The sequence below is a fragment of the Colius striatus genome, chromosome 1 (genome assembly GCF_028858725.1).
Source record: "Colius striatus isolate bColStr4 chromosome 1, bColStr4.1.hap1, whole genome shotgun sequence".
NCBI lineage: Eukaryota > Metazoa > Chordata > Aves > Coliiformes > Coliidae > Colius > Colius striatus.
The window spans coordinates 174,894,953-174,913,177 of NC_084759.1; the positions used below are offsets into that span (position 1 = coordinate 174,894,953).

The window sequence follows — 18,225 nt, forward strand, 5'->3', positions numbered from 1 at the left end:
CACGTGGTTAGCCAAGAGTGTTACATAGATGAGTAACCTCTAGCTTTCATCAGGGCTACCCAGCAGTTGGACTGTGCTGGAGGGCCTGAGGGATGCATGGGCCTATCCTTACTGGGATTTCTCTTGAGACTTGTGAGCTATCAGATAATGCTAGGGTTAAGTGAGCAACTAAGTAGGAGCAGGAAGAGAATTTGCTGTTTCTGAACTCTTTCTGATTCTTCTAGAGTAATTTCCCCTTTTTCTACTGCTATGTATAATTGTGTGCAATTGTTAAACAATTGTCTGGAAGAACTGAGCATGTAACAGTGATCATTTTTCTAGTGGAGCTGAACGCTTGTCATTTGCTTTGTTGCTAGTAACATTTCATTACAATGAATAAACATAATGTGCTGTGTGTTAAACTTGGGAATGTAATTTAATATGTGTAAATTTAATGCAGAAATGCATTTTATTCTTGGAAAGCCTTGCTTTTTGGCTAAGGTAAATTCTGAAATAAGACTGGAAATGTGTAAGACAAGTAACTTCCTCTGACCTATCTTTGGCAGTCTGGCATATGTAAGAATCAAACTATTTACCTTGAAGTTTGCAGCTAATTCAGCACTTACAGTGCCTTGCATACTATCAAATATCCCAATGGAACAATGTACCGCTATGTTACTGTGGCTTAGCTTTACACTGACTATGGGACAAAAACTGTCTTCATGATACAAGCCTTTGGGGAACTGACTTCATTACCTAATAGACTTTTCTTGACCAAGGCCATGACACTGCAGGGGGGAACAGTGATATCACCCAACAGAAGGAAGTTTCAGTTAGGATAAAATACCAGAGCCTCAAATGGAGAGATAATGGCTTAAAGTTATGTTCTTGTTCAACAACTTGTTCATGAAACTACCCCTCCTGGGGGTTTTTTGTTTGGTTGGTTTTTTTTGTTGTTTGTTTGTGTGGTGGTTTTTTTTTTAAAAAATAATCAATCTGACTTTGTTGTGCCTATTTCAGTTGCAATCAGAAGCTGCCTGAATGCTCAAGATTTGGGAGCTGCGTAGGTGAAAAAGAAGTTGAGCAGTCTTTGAAATTAAGAAAAAACAGAGTTGTCTGGAAAACTAAAAGCCCCACTGAAAAGACAAGAATGAAGTTTACCACTGAATTTCAGGGCAGAGTTCATATGCAAGTTTCTTATAGCTGCTTATGCAATTCTAATACAGTGTCTTGCCTGCATAAATAAAAAGTGTAATACTCTGATTAAGTCTCTTAAGGGTAGAAGTTGCATGCCTCGAGGGCATACAATTCATATACTAGTTCTTGTTCAGTGAATGAATTAGGGTTGGAAGACCCAATGGTGGAGATTTTGTTTTAGAAGAGTGAGGCAGAGTGAGGGAGTGCAGGGAGGAACATGATGACAAAAAGGCAAACCAAAGGAAGAAAACCCAGTGAACCTCCTACTAAAGAGTTTTCTAGCAGTGAAAAGTAATACAGATTTCTCTGGAAGTTGATCCACTACATGATCCAGTTGGGTAGAGCTGCAATTGAAGCTTCCCTGTTCTATGGTTAATAACACTTTTATTGTGTTCTCTGTGTGTGCATGTGTTATCTGGCATAGTGCAGCTGCACTAAGAGGACATTTAGGTGACTGGGTAAAAAACAATAAATCTCTGCTTCTGTAAAACTGTATAGTAAAATAGCCTTCAATTCCATTCTCCTGCAAAATGATTTGTAAAATTTCTGTTGTCTTACATGTGGGAATCTGTTCTCTCTGCTGGCTGGAGAAAGAGATGTAGTATAGTCAGAGATATGCAAGATGAGGGAAGGTGTTACCATGTTTGCTGTTGGTCTTCCCAGTTATATATTTGTGTGGGGACATACAACCCAACACACTTTCTATTAAGAGCAACATTAAGGAATAAAACATGAGAATGGTAAGAAATGAAAAGCATATTTATGTATTGGCATAAAATTTGTAAGCTAACAGGGATTTTAAAGTGTTGCTAACTAGATATAAAATGTTTTTCCTTTTTTGAACACAACTTCTGAGTTGCATTCTTGTTCCCTTAGAATTTTCCCCCAAGGAGAGATCTACTGATATGAAACAAAACACTGAGTGTATGGATAATGTGTGTGAATAAATTCTTAGTGGGAACAAGCTGTAATTTTGTGTGTGACTGTAAGCTACTATAATAGTGAATAAAAGTATAGAACCAACTTATTGCAAGTCTTGTAACACGAGAAATAATTTTTCAGACCCAGGCTTCATGTCCTATTGATCGCAGACCATTTCAAGCAGTATGCAGACTTGATGCATTAGAAGAGCAGATAAAGGTAAGTTACAGACTTACTCTTAAATTACTTCAGCTGTGGGAACACCTAAGTTATGCTGCAGAAATGTATTCATACGTTGTTAATTATTTTATTAAGAAAGCTTATTTTTTTCCTTTAATGTTTCTATTATGTATTTGAAGCTAAGAATTATTCTTCTTTCAAAGCAGGTCTTTACAGTACTAATAATCACAAAGCTGCTATTGCTACTTTATAGTATCTTTGAGTGTTCCAGACATATCCAAGAATAGAAGTGATTGGTGTCCAAGTGCTTTCAACTAGGTTTTGTATATAAGTGCTGTATTAATGAGTATACAATCTTGCTATTTTTTTAAGCTGATGTGAATCTTGTATGTTTATAGCTTCTAATTCACAGACAAAAAATATAAGAAGGCAAGAGGAATCAATTATTGCTATGCCTCATTCAACCTAAATTTATGAATTTTTTCAGCTTTCAACTCTTCTGAATAATCCTGCTGAGGAGAGTAGTTTAACTAGTAAGAAGTGAGACTTGATTCTGATAAGTGATGTTGAAAGTGTATGTAGAAAGTTGCTAATAATTCTGTGTACAGTTATGGAATTCTGTGATGAAGTCACGGTTGTAATTAATTCTTAAGCTGTTGGGTTTGCATTTTGTAGTGTTTAGAACAGGCTCCCACTACCCATTTCCTCTGTCTCTAGAGGCCCAGCTAGCAGACTACAAAGGAACTGGACTGACAGCTCCAGATGCTTCTCGTACAAAGCCAAGAGAGCGTATTTGATCAATCTTTGTTTTTAAAGAATCAAGAAAGCATCTGAAACAAACTGAAGTTTTCAGTTTTTGGGAGAGTGTAAATATAGTTTGCAGGTTCTTTGTTCGTAGAGCTGCAATGTAAACAGATAGGCAGAGCAGTAGGGTCCTGCTCTGAAAGAGAGCCACTGGAACAGTAGGGATGGATGGAATGTGTATGAGGAATGCTGACTCCTTGGTCAATAGTAGCAGTGGCACTATCAGGATGTCAACAGCTTTCCCTTTGTCATGCTCAGAACTGGAATGCTAACTAAGAGTTTAAGGAGTCGCCTATAAAGCCAAGATTCTAGAATGATGACAAAGTATCTAGTGCACACAGTTGCAATGTATCCATTGGAGTATCTTCCTAGTGATAAAAAATGTATTGCTTTCTTAGAAGTTTGAATATGTGGGAGGGAAAACATTATGCAAAATATCTAAGTTCTTTTATTCTAAAGGAAAATTAGGTGGATTTTAGTTAGGAAGCATTTGAAATGAGTGGTAGTTCAGCATTTTCCTAAGCTAAACCTTGTCTGTTCAGATCAACCAACTTAGTTTAAAACAATTAGCTTCTCAATAAAAGATTGTGCATAGCTTTGAGAAACTTTTCATGGCAATCTGAATGTTCAGGGATTTTTGAGTCTTGTGAAATTAGTATGCATCTCTGACATAGCTAATTTACATATCAAGGTGGGTTTTTTCCGTTTCATGAAAAATAAATGAAAAAAAAAATCAAATCTGCAAACTGTGAGATTAAAGAATTATTTGAAATGGTTTTGAGTCCTCCTGTTTGAGCTTATTTTCTCTGTAGACCTTAAGAGTCTTTGAATGAATTTAAAACCCATGGGTATTGTGATTCTGGAGTGAGGTAACCTTATTTTTTAATATACAGGTTCAGGTTAAAAAACAACTAAAGAGGAAGGAAGAAGAGGAGAACTGTGCCTGCAATAAGGGAAGATGTAGCCATGTGAAGATAAGTTCTGTGAGGTTGGTCCTCCATCTAATTTCATGCATTAAATTGGAATATCTAAAATACATCCACTGTTTTAAAATGTATACCCTGAGGCAAAAAAAACATAAAGAGTTTATTTTTAAATTAACTGCCACCAATGGAAAATGGTTTCATTTTACTTCCTGCTTGCTATTTTAAATATTCAAGTGGGAATTACATCGGTGATAAAAGTAAAGAGCAGTGTGTTTCTTGCATTGAGCTCTGTCTTTTAAAGCAGTTGTGACAAATTTCATATTAATTTGAATTAAGGTTTTATGGCTAGTTGATACATTAACAACATAAGTATTTTCCTTTGGTTTTCTGAACAGATATCCCCTTTTCATCATAAACATTGGTGATGTTATAGAATCATAGAATGATAGGGGTTGGAAGGGACCTTTAGAGATCATCTAGTCCAACTCCTCTGCAGAAGCAGGTTCACCTAGATCAGGTCACATAGGAACCTGTCCAGGAAGGAGACTCCACAACCCCTCTGGGCAGCCTGTTCCACTGCTCATCACCTTCACAGTGAAATAGGTGTTTCTTATGTTTAAGTGGAACTTTTTGTGTTCCAGCTTCATCCCATTACCCCTTGTCCTGTTACTAACTACTATAGAAAAGAGGGATGTCCCAACCTCCTGACACCCACCCTTTAGATATTTATAAATGTTAATAAGATCACCTTTCAATCTCCGCTTCTCCAGACTAAACAGCCCCAGTTCCTGCAACCTTTCCTTGTATGAAAGATGTTCCATTCACCTGATCATCTTGGTGGCCCTGCGCTGGACTCTCTCCAGCACTTCCCTGTCCCTCTTGAGCTGAGGAGCCCAGAACTGGACACAGTACTCCAGATGAGGCCTCACCAGGGCAGAGTAGAGGGGGAGAAGAACCTCCTTTGACCTGCTGGCCACACTCTTCTTGATGCATCCCAGGATGCCATTGGCCTTCTTGGCCATAAGGGCACATGGCTGGCTCATATTTAGTCTATTATCAATCAGGACTCCCAGGTCTCTCTCTGCAGAGCTGCTCTTCAGCAGTTCAACCCCCAGCCTGTACTGGTGCATGGGGTTGTTCCTTCCCAGATGCAGGACTCTACACTTGTCCTTGTTGAACCTCATGAGTTTCCTCTCTGCCCAACTCTCAAGCTGGTCAAGATCCCGCTGAATGGCAGCACAGCCTTCTGGGGAATCAGCCAGTCCTCCCAGTTTGGTGTCATCAGCCAACTTGCTGAGGGTACACTCTGTCCTCTCATCCTCTTCTGTAGTGCAACGTCGTTGTAGTCAACAACTGGTTTTATTCTAGTGAGTTTGATAGAGAGCTACCCTAATTCCATCCCTCTTTTTAGAAGCTTTATCTTCTCATATTTGCTGCAATGTGTAAGGAGAAGGTGAGGGTTATACAGGCAAACTTGACTAAATAGCGGTGATCTAAAGACAGTGTCTAATGGAACATGATATATACAGAGTTCTTGAGATTGAATTTGAAGCAGACTTCTTTACAGAAAAGACAACTGGAAGTAAATTACCTTTATTGGGTCTTATTAGAAAAGAAATAAGATTGATGTTTGCGCTTCACTATTGTGAATCAGCATTTACTTTTATATTCTAAAGTGTTTGTGCAAGGAGGTTATAACATCTTTCACATGTCACAAAATCAAGCAGAATTAAGCATTCAGATGTAATGTGGGATAGTAACTTCTGTTGTGTAAATGGATTTTCTTCTTTTTCATCTGTAAGCTTGTTGAAGCACTGTGTCTTTTGATACATGAAGATGATATACGTGATGCAAGTTTGGGTTTTAGTAGCAGTCAGAACTAGGTATATGTGTGCAAAATAAGAATTCCTTTAAATAGGAGCTGATTTTGTTTGGGTGTATGTACCGTTATCTAAGTATGCTCAGAAATTACTTTTGTAATACCTTTTGTTAATCTTACAGAAAATCTGTGTGTACAGACAGAGGGCCATTAACAGCAAAATTAAGCAAAGTCATGAAGAAAAAATACAGTAAGTTGGTATTTGTCCTCCATTTGCTAGAATTTGGGGTTTTTATTAAGGGACTCTAGAATTTCTTTCCATGATGAGCCAATTTAATATTTTTTAATTGCTTACATTTGCATATGAAAACATATACCAAGGAAGAAGAGCTTGGAACTTAAGAGAACAAAATTGGAGTACATGGAACTACTGTTCTTATTTTACTGGAAAGACTGCCTCTTCAGTTTCAGTCACAAGTGAAATGGATTTGGTTTCAGCCTAAAGTCATTTTCTGCATCAGACTGTGCACAGCTAATGACTAGCTTTTATTCACAGAAAGCTTTTCTGTTGAGAGTTCAGACACAAGACACACTTAGCTGTGTTTTGGGGCTGCCATTTTGAGAGGCTTGTTTAATAGATATCCTTTGTTAAGTATGTTCATAACCTATGAAATTAAGCTAATATCTGAAGAAGTAAAACCCGCTTGATGCAGAAAAAGCTATTGTAAAGGTGCATGCTTTTTAATTTTACTGAGTTTGAATGTAAACACATTGTAAATACACTTGAGATTCATTATCCTTAACATCTCATTGTGTTAATGATTTTGCCAAACAATTAAAAATATTATGTTAAAGTTAAGATCAAAGTTCTGTTTCTTATTCCACACAGGTAATATTTTGTACGACAAACAAAACAAGAAAGCATTGTCTGTGAAGATAAACAAGGTTGGTTCTGATAATGAAACATCTGTAAACTTCTTTTTGTGAAAGCGTTTTTGAAGGTTAACTTTTTCTATTAATGTTAGGATGATACAAGCTTTGTCAGTTTGTGTCTCTGTTTTGAAGGAAGTTATTAGAATATTGTGTAGGGTTATATGAGCTTCTCTCACAGGGTAAACTTGGTTTTGTAGTGGTAAATATTTTCATTTAGATGAGGGTGTTACATTATAAGATACTGTAACTGCCCTGTTTTCATCTTTCTTCACCAAAACAAGGTGGTATCAGCTTTAAGCTGTTAAGCAGGTACATTAGGTGAATGATATGAAGGTTTTCATTATTTTCATGAAAATATTTAATTGTAATCAAGTAATTTGTTATATGAATAAGCCATGGCCATTATGGGTTTGCATCAAGTTGTTTTTTTAATGGCAGATTACTCAAAGAATATTTGTTTCTCGTTTAGTCACCTTTATTGGTTCTTATACACCATAGTTCGTGGGCATATCTCCAGCCTTCTTCTTCTAGGTCAGATATTTAGAAATGTTGGTTCTTCTACCATGTAAAGTTAAAGGTACCTTTCATTGAGTTGAAAAGATTTTGAACTGAAAGGGTGGAGCTTAATGGCAGATCAAGACTTCAAGGTTGGTGAATACTTTCATATTCAGTTTCACTGATTTATTGTGCATATTTAATAGCATTTATCTCTCAGACAGTACCTTTTACAAGAAAAATCCATAAACAGAAGTAGAGCCACTAAAAACCTTCAGGAAGTTACAGAGCCCAATTATCCAGTAAACATTCAAATTTTCAAATAGTTTGAAAGAACACACTGATTTACTGACAACTGGAGGGGTTGAGCTAGATGATCTCTAAAGGTCCCTTCCAACCCCTACCATTCTGTGATATTTGTGGAAAATCTCGATAGCATTTTTAGATGGAAACAGAAAGCTTAATATTGAAAATTACAGTATTTTTTAAAATCAAGATTAAAAGCAACAGCTTTTTAGGAGAAACTTCCAATTTGCACACTGATGAAAGGGGATAGTCCCATCAAAACTAAGTCTGTGTGCCAAAGTTTGATGCAGCATGTGGATAACAACCACATACATGAGACCTACATACATTTATATGGATCTCTTACAAAGTTCATTTTTCATCAGAGTAAAGGTATTCTGAATGAAAGTGATGAGAAGGCCCTTTTAAAAAAGGATATTTTGAAATACCACTCATGAGGAATGAACAAGAATGTTCAGATTAACCCTTTCGGTGAGAAGACATAAATGGCAAAGTGTAGGTTAGCGTGGTAGCCCGGGAGGAGTGTTTGGAGGATAATTGTTTGGCTTTTTTCCCCCTGCAGCCAGCCCACTATGCAGCAGCAGAGTTGAGCTCTTTCCTGCAGAGAAGTCAAAAGGCAATGTGCTAGCATACAGTAGGTGCCTAGGCACTGATAACAACTGCAATCCAGCATGGTATCTGTTGAAATTTGGAGTGGATTCTGAGTATTGTGCCTTTGTGTGAGGGCTCAGTGAAGAAATGCACCAGTCAGTCCTGTTCAATTTTGTAATTCTACCTGAAGGCAAGGGAGAATCCCAGCTAGTGACATTAGGTTTTCTTGTGGCTTTGACACCATTCAGTGTGGTGCTGTGAAGGGATCTGTCTGAAGGCATGAGCTTACAGTGCTTCATTTAGGTACCAGAAATGGGAATGATGAGATAGTAAAGATCAGGCTAATTTATTCATAATTTCTGTATAGAGTGTTTAGGATTTGGAAAGCCTACATAAAATACAAAGTGTATCTGCAAAGAGCAGGTGTTGAAAATTTATAGACTGAATAAACAAAATTTGTTTTGTTTATAACAGCATATAACAATGGAGCTACTGTGGTGCCTACTTTTTGTGAGCTAAAGTCTTGCTGACATGATTTAATTTCAGTGCATCTTCATATATTAAGTGTTAATTATTTTATTCTCAATGTCTTTAATTCATGAATGGTTTTTTGTAGCCCAGGAGACAGACCTGCTGGAATGAGTGCTTCAGAACTAATTTCTTCAGCACGCTTCTGGCTGGTGGTAGCAATGAAGAATCCTTTCACAGCTGTACAAATGACTGGTGAGTATATCCTCATGCTTAATATAAACTGGTGGGTTACTGTATGGTAGGTGCTGTAGTTTGTTCTGCTTTGGTGTGTGTCTACTGCCTTGAAGTATTTTGACGATTGGCTGGTTTTTTTAAGATTGGCTCTTCATTAATGAAGAGCAGTTAAAGGATAGAAACAAATAAGTATAGTTATGGGCACACCCCAATTTCTATTGCTTGTTCAGCATTGGAATACTGAAATGTGTGCTCTTAAGCTTCTTGATGTAATAGGAGTTAATAAAAGTAATGATTAATTGCATTAGAAGTAGTATTAAGTTGTCATGGCTGCAGCTTCTCCATCTTTCAACCCCTCGGAAGACACATCTCATATCCTGTTTCCCTTTTTGTCTGTCTACCTTGGTTATTTAGGACTTCTTTTATATTTACTATGCCATTTTCCCCTCTAAACAATAGCTGTGCATAGTTTCATCAAGACTGATAGAAGTTCTAATACAATTATTTATTTTTTTTTAAATCATAGCTAGAAGCCATTCTAGAAGTACCAAATTGCCATAGTACAAAGTTTCATCTTGTAACTCTTTATATGCAATTGATATTTCAGTACAGAATTCACAGAGGTCAATGCAGCCATCAGACAGAAGAGACAGGAACTGGAATTGTCCTGTTCATCTGCAGTTGCTAGAGTTGAAAGGTATGTGTTCTGGATTCACAGTGCAGAAGGTCTTGGTGTAATAGTTCAAGTTTGGATTTCATTAATTCAGATTACTCTTTAGATAGAATATAATTTGATCACAAATCTATGTAGTGTTTGCATGCAACTTTGTAAAATCTTTGTGTATTTGCCACGTGTTATTTTTCTGTTAGTAGATTTTTTTCTGTGTATGTTGGTACTTTTTTGGTACTCACAAAAACCAGTAATTCCACTGACATGTGCATCTTAATTGCCACTTTTTCACAGGAAGTTTAACATATTTACTATTTGGAAGTTAATTTTAAAAGTACATTGAACATTATTTTTATCACTAGAAAATCAGGCTATGTTTGCTTTAACATTGGTCTGATTTTCCACACCCTGCCCCTCGCAGCCCCCTTTCATGAATTGCTTCTAATATTTCTTTCTGTAACTGTTTAGAAATATATGTATCTAGAGTTAAGAGGTGTTCTGTCAAATGAAACAGAGAGCAGATGAGTGTTACACCATGCTTTACGGATGTTTTCATGAACGTAAAGCAGAAAAATAACAATTCTTAAGTAACACAGTAAGAAAATGGTTCTATGATCTTAATTTCACTACATATCTCCTTACACTCTTTGGTGTAAGTTGCACTTACGATTAAACAATGCATTTTCTTTTTTTCCATGTGCTTTTCTTTATGGAAAGTTTCATTCCAGCTCCATGATACGTTAAAAATTGTAGCTCTGTAGCCAAACTCTGGGTTTGCTGAGGGAGTCTGAATAAACACATAACAATTTTGTTTGTTAAAGACAAGGAAGCCTTTAGTAAATTGCCATGTAAGCTATTTCTCATTTTTCTGCAGAAAAGGCTATTCTGCTGCTGAAGTACTAAATCAGTGTTCAGAGCTTTTATTTCCAGTAGTACAGACTATGCATTTGGAGGAGACTGCTCCAGTTCTGTGTTTGGCTTTGAAGAAAGCCAAATACATATTGCTTTAACATATCATACCTTGTTGAAACTGTCTTACTAGATTTGGCAGTAATATGAGACTGGAATGAAATATGCAAAGGAAAGTTTTGTTTGCTGTCAGCTTTTCCTTTCTCCCAAACTGCAATGAGTTAGGCAACCATGACATTTCCAAATGTTTCAATTTTGTGCCTTATTTCCAAAACTTGCTACAGCCAGCTAAAATAACTGATGTTAATGCTTTTGCTTTTCCAGAATTCCTTTAATGTCTTATGGAGCTGAAGCTGAGACCTTTCTTCTCACTTCTGCAGTGGCAGGGACGATTCTTCCAACAAATATCAGGCCTTTGGAAAACTTTGGTAAACTTTTTTTTTGTAAGTTTTATTTATAGCTCACGTGGAGTATTGTTAAAATACGATTCTCAGAAATGAAAGCACACTATAAAGTCACAGTTTAACAGGAAAAAAAATCCATTTTGATGCAGTTTGGTACTATATCAAAACCAGCTAGTTTATTCCTGAAATGACAATGTAGAATATAAACCAGCTTCTCCCAAACTGACATAACTGTTACTCATTTGAAGATTAAAATAGTGTTACATAACTTAATTATCTTTCTAAATTCAACACCTATTTTTTTCCTGTTGTTCGAGGATAAATCTCACTTTGATACATTATGAATGGCTTGATAGATTTCAGTGGTATCTTGTGCAGCGTGAGGAACAAACTCTTTTCCTGACAGAAGAACGGTAGGCAGGAAACAGTGCAGTGTATGGATCTCTTTCAGTCTGCCTACAAGCTATACAGGGCAAAGCTTGGCAGAAGTTTAGCAGAAGATATGGAAGGGATTACCTTCCTCCACTTACTTCAATAGCCTCCCTCTCTGTACTCAGCAAGAATGTAATTTCTCTTCCAACAGGTTGCAGAAGTTCAAAGAGGTGCTCTTTTTAAGGCTAGAGTTAGTACCTTCTTTGAACTTGGATTTCTAGTATTGACTAGTAGGCAAAGAGATAGGAAAGATTTGGGTCTCTTGGCTTATGTGCCAAGGAGGCACACAAATATCGGTCATGGTCATATAATTGCACTGCCTGAATCTTGCATGTTGCTGCTGCAGGTTTTTTAGATTCTCCTACCATTAAATAATTGTTTTTGACTCAAAAGTGCATTAGTGAATCTACAAAACATTAGGCTGGCATTATGCAGTTCTTGTGTGTGATGAAAGTATTTTAAAATAATAAAGATTCAGTGAACTGAAATGCCTGGTATTTGGTCCAAGTCTGAAGCTTGCCTGCTGAAGTTTTACAAGTAGTAAGGAATGCTGAAAAGGGAGTTGTTTCCCAAGTAGACTTGGAAAGTGCTACAAAAAATAACTTGCCTTTTATTTCTGTGAGGACTCCCACATTTCACTTGTACTCTGATTTTATGGGTTTTTTATTATTGTAAGATGATTTCTTCCCCCTTGAAGAAAGTCATTGCAGGCAGTAAAAATGTGTAGTGACGTGTAACATCTGACTTGGGCTTTTGGCTATTGTAATAGACTTGAAGATACAGTTAGTGTGAGAACCCAGAGGTGGCTGCTGGTTAGCCACTGTGAAGTCACCTCCTAACAAAACTGTTGGGAAGACTGTTACAGTAGATCCTTCAAATAGTGCCAGTCACCTGAAACTCTTGGAAGTTCTGTACCACACATTGTTTTCTTTGTAATATATAGTACCTTCTATACAGGTACCATATATTACAACTGGTACTGTTGGTTTACTTTAAGTGGTAGTTTGATCAGTGGACACACAAAACTACATTTTTTTTTCATGTTCAGGCAAGTTATTGTATATTTCCACAGGAGGCCAGAGTAAGTGATCATAGTCCTGTACTCTGTTCTGGCCTTTTTTAAAGCTAGCAAGGCACTTGCACAGTTACTCCTCTAAGGTTGTTGGGTTATATGTTTACATTCAATAGACAGTGATATGTTTTTCATTCTGCTAACAAAGTAGTAAGAGGTACAAAGAGGCTTTTGTGCTGTCACTTGTCTTATTCCTATCTTACATAATCTGTTCAAGAATAAACAAGTATTTTAGTGCAGTAAAAGCTTGAGAAATAATAACACTGTATAGAAAGTTGGAATCAAATGTGTCATGTGATTAATTAATTGCAAAATCCATAGCAAATACACTTTCTTAGCAAGTTTCCACTATTTGTGTTTGAAATTGAAGCTGTAAAAGGATTTCATTTGAACACTAAATTCTTGATGCTTTCTGAAAACTACACAAAATACGAAACAAGTTAATGGATGCCTCAAGAAATTAGTTTAGGTCTCATGTATGTTTAATTAATAACCATTTATCTAATTCCTGAGTTGTCCCTCACAAGCTTTTGTGGGTATCAAGCGTACAATCTGTTCCCTTTGCAGGGAATACAACCCCAGGCTTCCCTACAAAGACTCTTGTCAAATTGTGGATAGTGTGAAATAAATCAGTGCAGAATCAGCCCAAGAGCTTCTGTACTGCTATATGCAACTTATGGTCATTCCTCTTATAGCTTTAGGGTTTTTGTGTATCCTCCACTGCCTCAAAATTTACACTCCTTACTGAGGTTGTTAGGTGCTGGAGGTGCCCTGGATGCCTTGCAGCAGAGTTTTAAGTCCAGTTTGCCATTGAGCATACAGGGTCTGAATTATAACTGGTGAAGGAGTTTACACTGCCTGGAATGCAGTTTTGTAGAGAGGTATCTGCCATCAGTGCTGCTGCTCGTGTGGTCAGCCACTGATGGGCATTTAAAAGGGTCACTTGCTGTAGTCTTGAGCTTCAGTGTGGACAGACCTACATGACAGGGTGACAGGAACTGCTGTATGCTGGCAGTGTTGTGTGCTTGATCAGTTACTTTGCTGATAGCTTACATGCTGACTATCTTTGAACAGCAATATCAGTAACGCAGTCCCATTGTGAATGCCATTACTGCCTATGTAGCCGGGCCAGCACCGCTGCTGAAATGTGTGTTTGGATGTGTCTAATGTGTCACTTTGGTAGCTTGGTTCTGTTCTTTACAGAAAAGGTCTGACCTGAGAAAAACCCCACACTGGCAACATTTCATGCTAAATCTGAAGCTGTGTTGTTTGAGGATATCTGTTAAATCAGAGGTCACTTTATGCTCTTAACTGTGCTTGGATAAATGGTCATTATCAAAGTCTAATGTGTTCTGCTTTTATTAGAATCTTTAGGCAAACGATATGCTGTTGCTTGTACCCAAGAAGGAGAAGAGAAAAAGCAAGCTTCTGGTTCATCTGGCACTAGAGGAACTAGAAAGAAATGGGTTAATGCTACTCCCAGAAGAAGGTCTGCACGAAACAGCAAGAACGAGACTCTGGGTCCATCTCGGAGCTCACCTCGGTCGAGCAGCTCTGCATGTGGTGCCTCCGATGGCAACAGCCCATCTCTCAATAAGTTGCCTTCAGAATCAGAGAAGGCTCCTCCAAAACGAAAGTCTAAGAGAACAGTTAAACAGCAAACACCCGTGGTTAAAAAGAAACTGAGGAGTTCTGTGCGTTCCGAAAAGTCATCCAGTGATTCAGTGGAAGATGATGACGTTGCTGAGCCTGAAGCAGTTCCGACATTAGATGAAGACCAGCAGTCAGATAATGAGAGCAATAACACAAGCCTTCCGCAGGAAAATAACGCAGAAACAGAATCTGCTAATGGACTGGAAAGCTGTAGTGAACATGCAGAAATTGAGGAAGCTGTAGGAAACTGTGGCAACGATGAAGATACTTCAGGCAACATGGATATAAGCTTTTCTGTCCAAGAACCTCCAGTACTAACCTCAGGGAGTGAAAGTCAGGAACTTGAAGTAAAAGCAGTTACTGAAAAAAATGTCAGTCTTAAGAATCAGGATATCTGTGAAGATACTCTTGAACAAATGGAAACAGTAGCTAGCCCCAGAGATGAAGTATGTGACTGTGCAGCTTTAGAAAAAGTAGATGAGACGCTGTGTAGTCCTCAAAATGAATTGATGGAGGATGTAGAAACTTTGACAGAAATAGATCAGCCTGTAGCTAGTCCAGAAAAAGAATTGTTAGAAGATCCAGAACTCTTGGGAGAAGATCAGCCATTAGAGAGCCCCAGAAGCAAATTGCCTGAGCATCCAGAAGCCATAAAAATAGACGATTCCAAGGCTGAAGAAAAAACAGTAGTGACTTGTGCAAGTACAGATATTCAAAACACAGAAACTGTTGAAGACAAAGAACCAAATACGTTACTGCAGGGTATCTCCATGGACAGTACATCAGAACAGTCATTAAAAGACAACACCATGCCAGACAGTGAAGAGAGTGGAACTTTAAAGTCCCCCCAGGTAAATGTTGAGCAGAAACATTTTGCTGAAGATAACAATGAAATGATACCAATGGATTGTGATTCATTTTGCAGTGACCAGAATGAGCCTCAAATCGAGCAGTTACCACCAGCTGAAAGCACGGAGCAAGGAGAAGTGAGCTCTATGCAGTGTGATGTGGGGAACTGTACGTCAGTTTCAGCACTTTCTGATGAAAAAAATGAAAGTGTTCCTCAAGAAAAAGAGTGCCAGACAGAACTCAAAAAAGATAAAAAGGCTCGAACTAGAAGGTCTAGATTTCACTCTCCATCAACAACTTGGTCTCCTTCTAGGAGAGAGGGCAGGAAATCTCAGTCACCATCCCCTAAAAGGGAGATGACCAGAGACAGGGGTTCACGATCACCCAAGAAGGAAACTATCAGGGAGGGAAGGAGATCCTTCTCTCAGTCTCCAAAGAGAGAGACACTCAAAGATGAGAAAAAAGCACCGTCTCGATCTCCCAAAAGGGAAACTGTCAGGGACAGCAGGAGATCGTCTTCCCGGTCAAGAACTAAGGATTCGTCTCCGAGGCAAAAATCGAGATCTCGAAGCAGTGATAGAGACAGTCAGAGAAGAGACCGTGACCGAGAAAGAAGAAACAGGAGGTGGTCCAGATCACGGTCACGATCTAGGTCAAGGTCACGATCTAGGACAAGAAATAAAGGTTCTTCATTCTCCAGAAATGAGAGGGACGGTCATTCGCCTCGATGGAAGGAGAGGTGGGCAAATGACAGCTGGAGGAGTCCCAGAGGACACGATCGATACAGAAGGAGTGATCAAGAGAAACAGAACGAGAGTCTGAAAAAAGACAAGGACAACACAGAAAAAACCAACGATGATCAGTGTTCTTCAGATAGGCGAAGGAACGATTGTCCAGATTGGGTAATGGAAAGGATAAACTCTGTTCCCGAAGTCAGGAACAGAGAGAGAGACAAACAGCACTGGGAGGAGGGCAGGCACGATAATTCGGGACAGTCTTGGAATAAAAACTTTGGTTCAGGTTGGATTCCGAATCGAGGGAGAGGCCAGCGTGGCAGGGGTGGGCGTGGAAGAGGCGCTTTCATGTACGGAGATCAGAGCGAAAATCACTGGCAAAACAGAAAACCTCTCTCAGGGAACTCAAATGGTTCTGGGAATGAAACTTCCAAGTTCCCAGAACAGCAGCCATACAAGCGTAAGAACGAGCAGGATTACTCTTTCGATACGCCTGCCGACAGGTCTGGGTGGACGTCTGCATCCAGCTGGGCTGTAAGAAAAACTTTACCTGCCGACGTGCAGAATTACTATTCGAGAAGAGGCCGCAGTTCATCAAGCCCACAGTCTGGGTGGGGAATGAGACAAGAGGAGGAGACACTTGAACAAGGTATTCATAGCTTTGAAATGTCCCAGTCACAGCTGCAGTGAAATCCTAGTCGTGTTGACTTATCTCAAATTGATTTGTTCTTCAGAACACTTTGGGTGAATCTGTAGTCTTTTCTGCAATGCTGAAGTTTGTTGGTGTAGAGTTTGGGATTTCTTGTGTTATATTGTCCTGATCGATAATAAGCTAAATATGAGCCAGCAATGTGCCCTCATGGCCAAGAAGGCCAATGGCATCCTGGGATGCATCAAGAAGAGTGTGGTCAGCAGGTTGAGGGAGGTTCTTCTCCCTCTCTACTCTGCCCTGGTGAGGCCCCATCTGGAGTCCTCCTCAGCTCAAGAGGGACAGGGAAGTGCTGGAGAGAGTCCAGCACAGGGCCACCAAGATGATCAGGGGAATGGAACATCTTTCATATGAGGAAAGGCTGCGGGAACTGGGGCTGTTTAGTCTGGAGAAGAGGAGATTGAGGGGTGATCTTATTAACATTTACAAATATCTAAAGGGTGGGTGTCAGGAGGTTGGGACATCCCTTTTTTCTATTGTAGCTAGTAACAGGACAAGGGGTAATGGGATGAAGCTGGAACACAAACAGTTCCACTTAAACATAAGAAACAACTATTTCACTGTGAGGGTGAGGGAGCAGTGGCACAGGCTGCCCAGGGGGGTTGTGGAGTCTCCTTCCTTGGAGGTCTTCAAGACCCGCCTGGACATGTTCCTATGTGACCTGATCTAGGTGACCCTGATTCTGCAGGGGGGTTGGACTGGATGATCTCTAAAGGTCCTTTCCAACCCTACCGTTCTATGATTCTATTATATGAGTCAATGTTTTGACGGCGTTTTTTTGTTTTGCCTTAAGTTAAATGTAATTTAGGAACTATGCACCTGAAGAGTGCTACTTAGGTAAATCCATTGGGATGAAGAGGAAGAGTATCCTCTTCACGGTTACTTTTAGCATCTGCACACTTCTTTAAAAGGGTTGTTTTCTCAAGGAGATGTGCATTTGCCTGTGTAGATCCACACAGTACATTCTAGACATGACAGGTCATATGTTGACATCTGTCTTGCTCCTATATAACCATTTTTCTCTTCAAATGCTTAAAAAACCTAGGGAGACTTACAAGTGCTAAAACAGTGCTTCAGTGCTAAAATTTCTCTAAAAGCCCCAATAGAAGCCTGATATTTTGGAACATTTTGCATGTTAAAGGTAACTACCCTGACAGAAATGAACTTTTTGGTAGAGAGCAAGTTACCTGTGGGTGAGATCAGTTCTGAACAGCAAAGGAGTCATCTGCAGATTATTAATGCTCAGAAGTAAAAGATGGATGTGAACTGTATTTAAAAACCATAAAAGCCAATTCTGAAAGCAACCACACTTGCACTTGCCCATTGTATCTTTGTTTGATCATTTTTATCCATTTTCACCCTATATGGCAACAGTTTTCTCCCTGTTTCCGGAGACAACAGCATCGGTGGCTGCTTAGTTTTGAGGCAACTTTTGTCATCCTTCAGTTGGCTGCAGGCAGAACTTATAAAATCTTCAATTGCAAGTACTGTGTGATTTTTAGACTTTATTTCACATAGTTCAGGAACGGTCACACTGTGTGACCACTTTTGAAGAATAGAAATGATGTCCTAAAACTGTATCAAACAGACCAAGCTGGCATCATGGCGTGGTCCTGGGTTAAACAGTCCATTTGCTCACCCAGCTGCAGCAGAAGGGGTTGGGCTAGATGGTCTCAATAGGTCCCTTCCAGCCTCAGTGATTCTCTTATCCTGGGATCTTTAAGAACAACGTAAGGGTTTAAATCCCAGTCCCTGTGAATTAGGTGACAGGGTTCCTCAAGGAAGGGATTCTAAGGGCAGGACACCTGAATTCTAACCCATCAACTGTTTCTCAGACTTAATTTCTTGACTTTTGGAAGGTTTGCTGCTTGTGTCTACTAGACTTTAACTTCAGCTTCTGCTGAAGGCAGAGTGAGAGAGGAGGTTTTTTTAAACAA

The 18,225-nt window shown here is 39.0% G+C and overlaps 1 protein-coding gene across 5 annotated transcripts in view; it reads left to right on the forward strand.

Moving 5' to 3' along the window:
• The window catches only part of SCAF11 (SR-related CTD associated factor 11), a 50,910-nt gene that overhangs the window by 24,615 nt on the left and 8,070 nt on the right, over nucleotides 1-18,225 (forward strand). For 4 of the 5 annotated variants that reach the window (XR_009820766.1, XR_009820767.1, XM_062017041.1 and 1 more), the window contains exons 4-11: nucleotides 2,239-2,316; nucleotides 3,975-4,069; nucleotides 6,009-6,076; nucleotides 6,716-6,771; nucleotides 8,768-8,874; nucleotides 9,464-9,553; nucleotides 10,760-10,863; nucleotides 13,709-16,228. Coding sequence is in view for 3 of the 5 variants with exons in the window: in XM_062017041.1 (XP_061873025.1) it covers nucleotides 2,239-2,316; nucleotides 3,975-4,069; nucleotides 6,009-6,076; nucleotides 6,716-6,771; nucleotides 8,768-8,874; nucleotides 9,464-9,553; nucleotides 10,760-10,863; nucleotides 13,709-16,228 (3,118 nt within the window). In the remaining 2 variants the exon portion in view is untranslated. Of the gene's footprint in view, nucleotides 1-999; nucleotides 1,548-2,238; nucleotides 2,317-3,974; nucleotides 4,070-6,008; nucleotides 6,077-6,715; nucleotides 6,772-8,767; nucleotides 8,875-9,463; nucleotides 9,554-10,759; nucleotides 10,864-13,708; nucleotides 16,229-18,225 lie in introns of all 5 variants that reach the window. The other variant, XM_062017046.1, reaches the window with a different exon arrangement.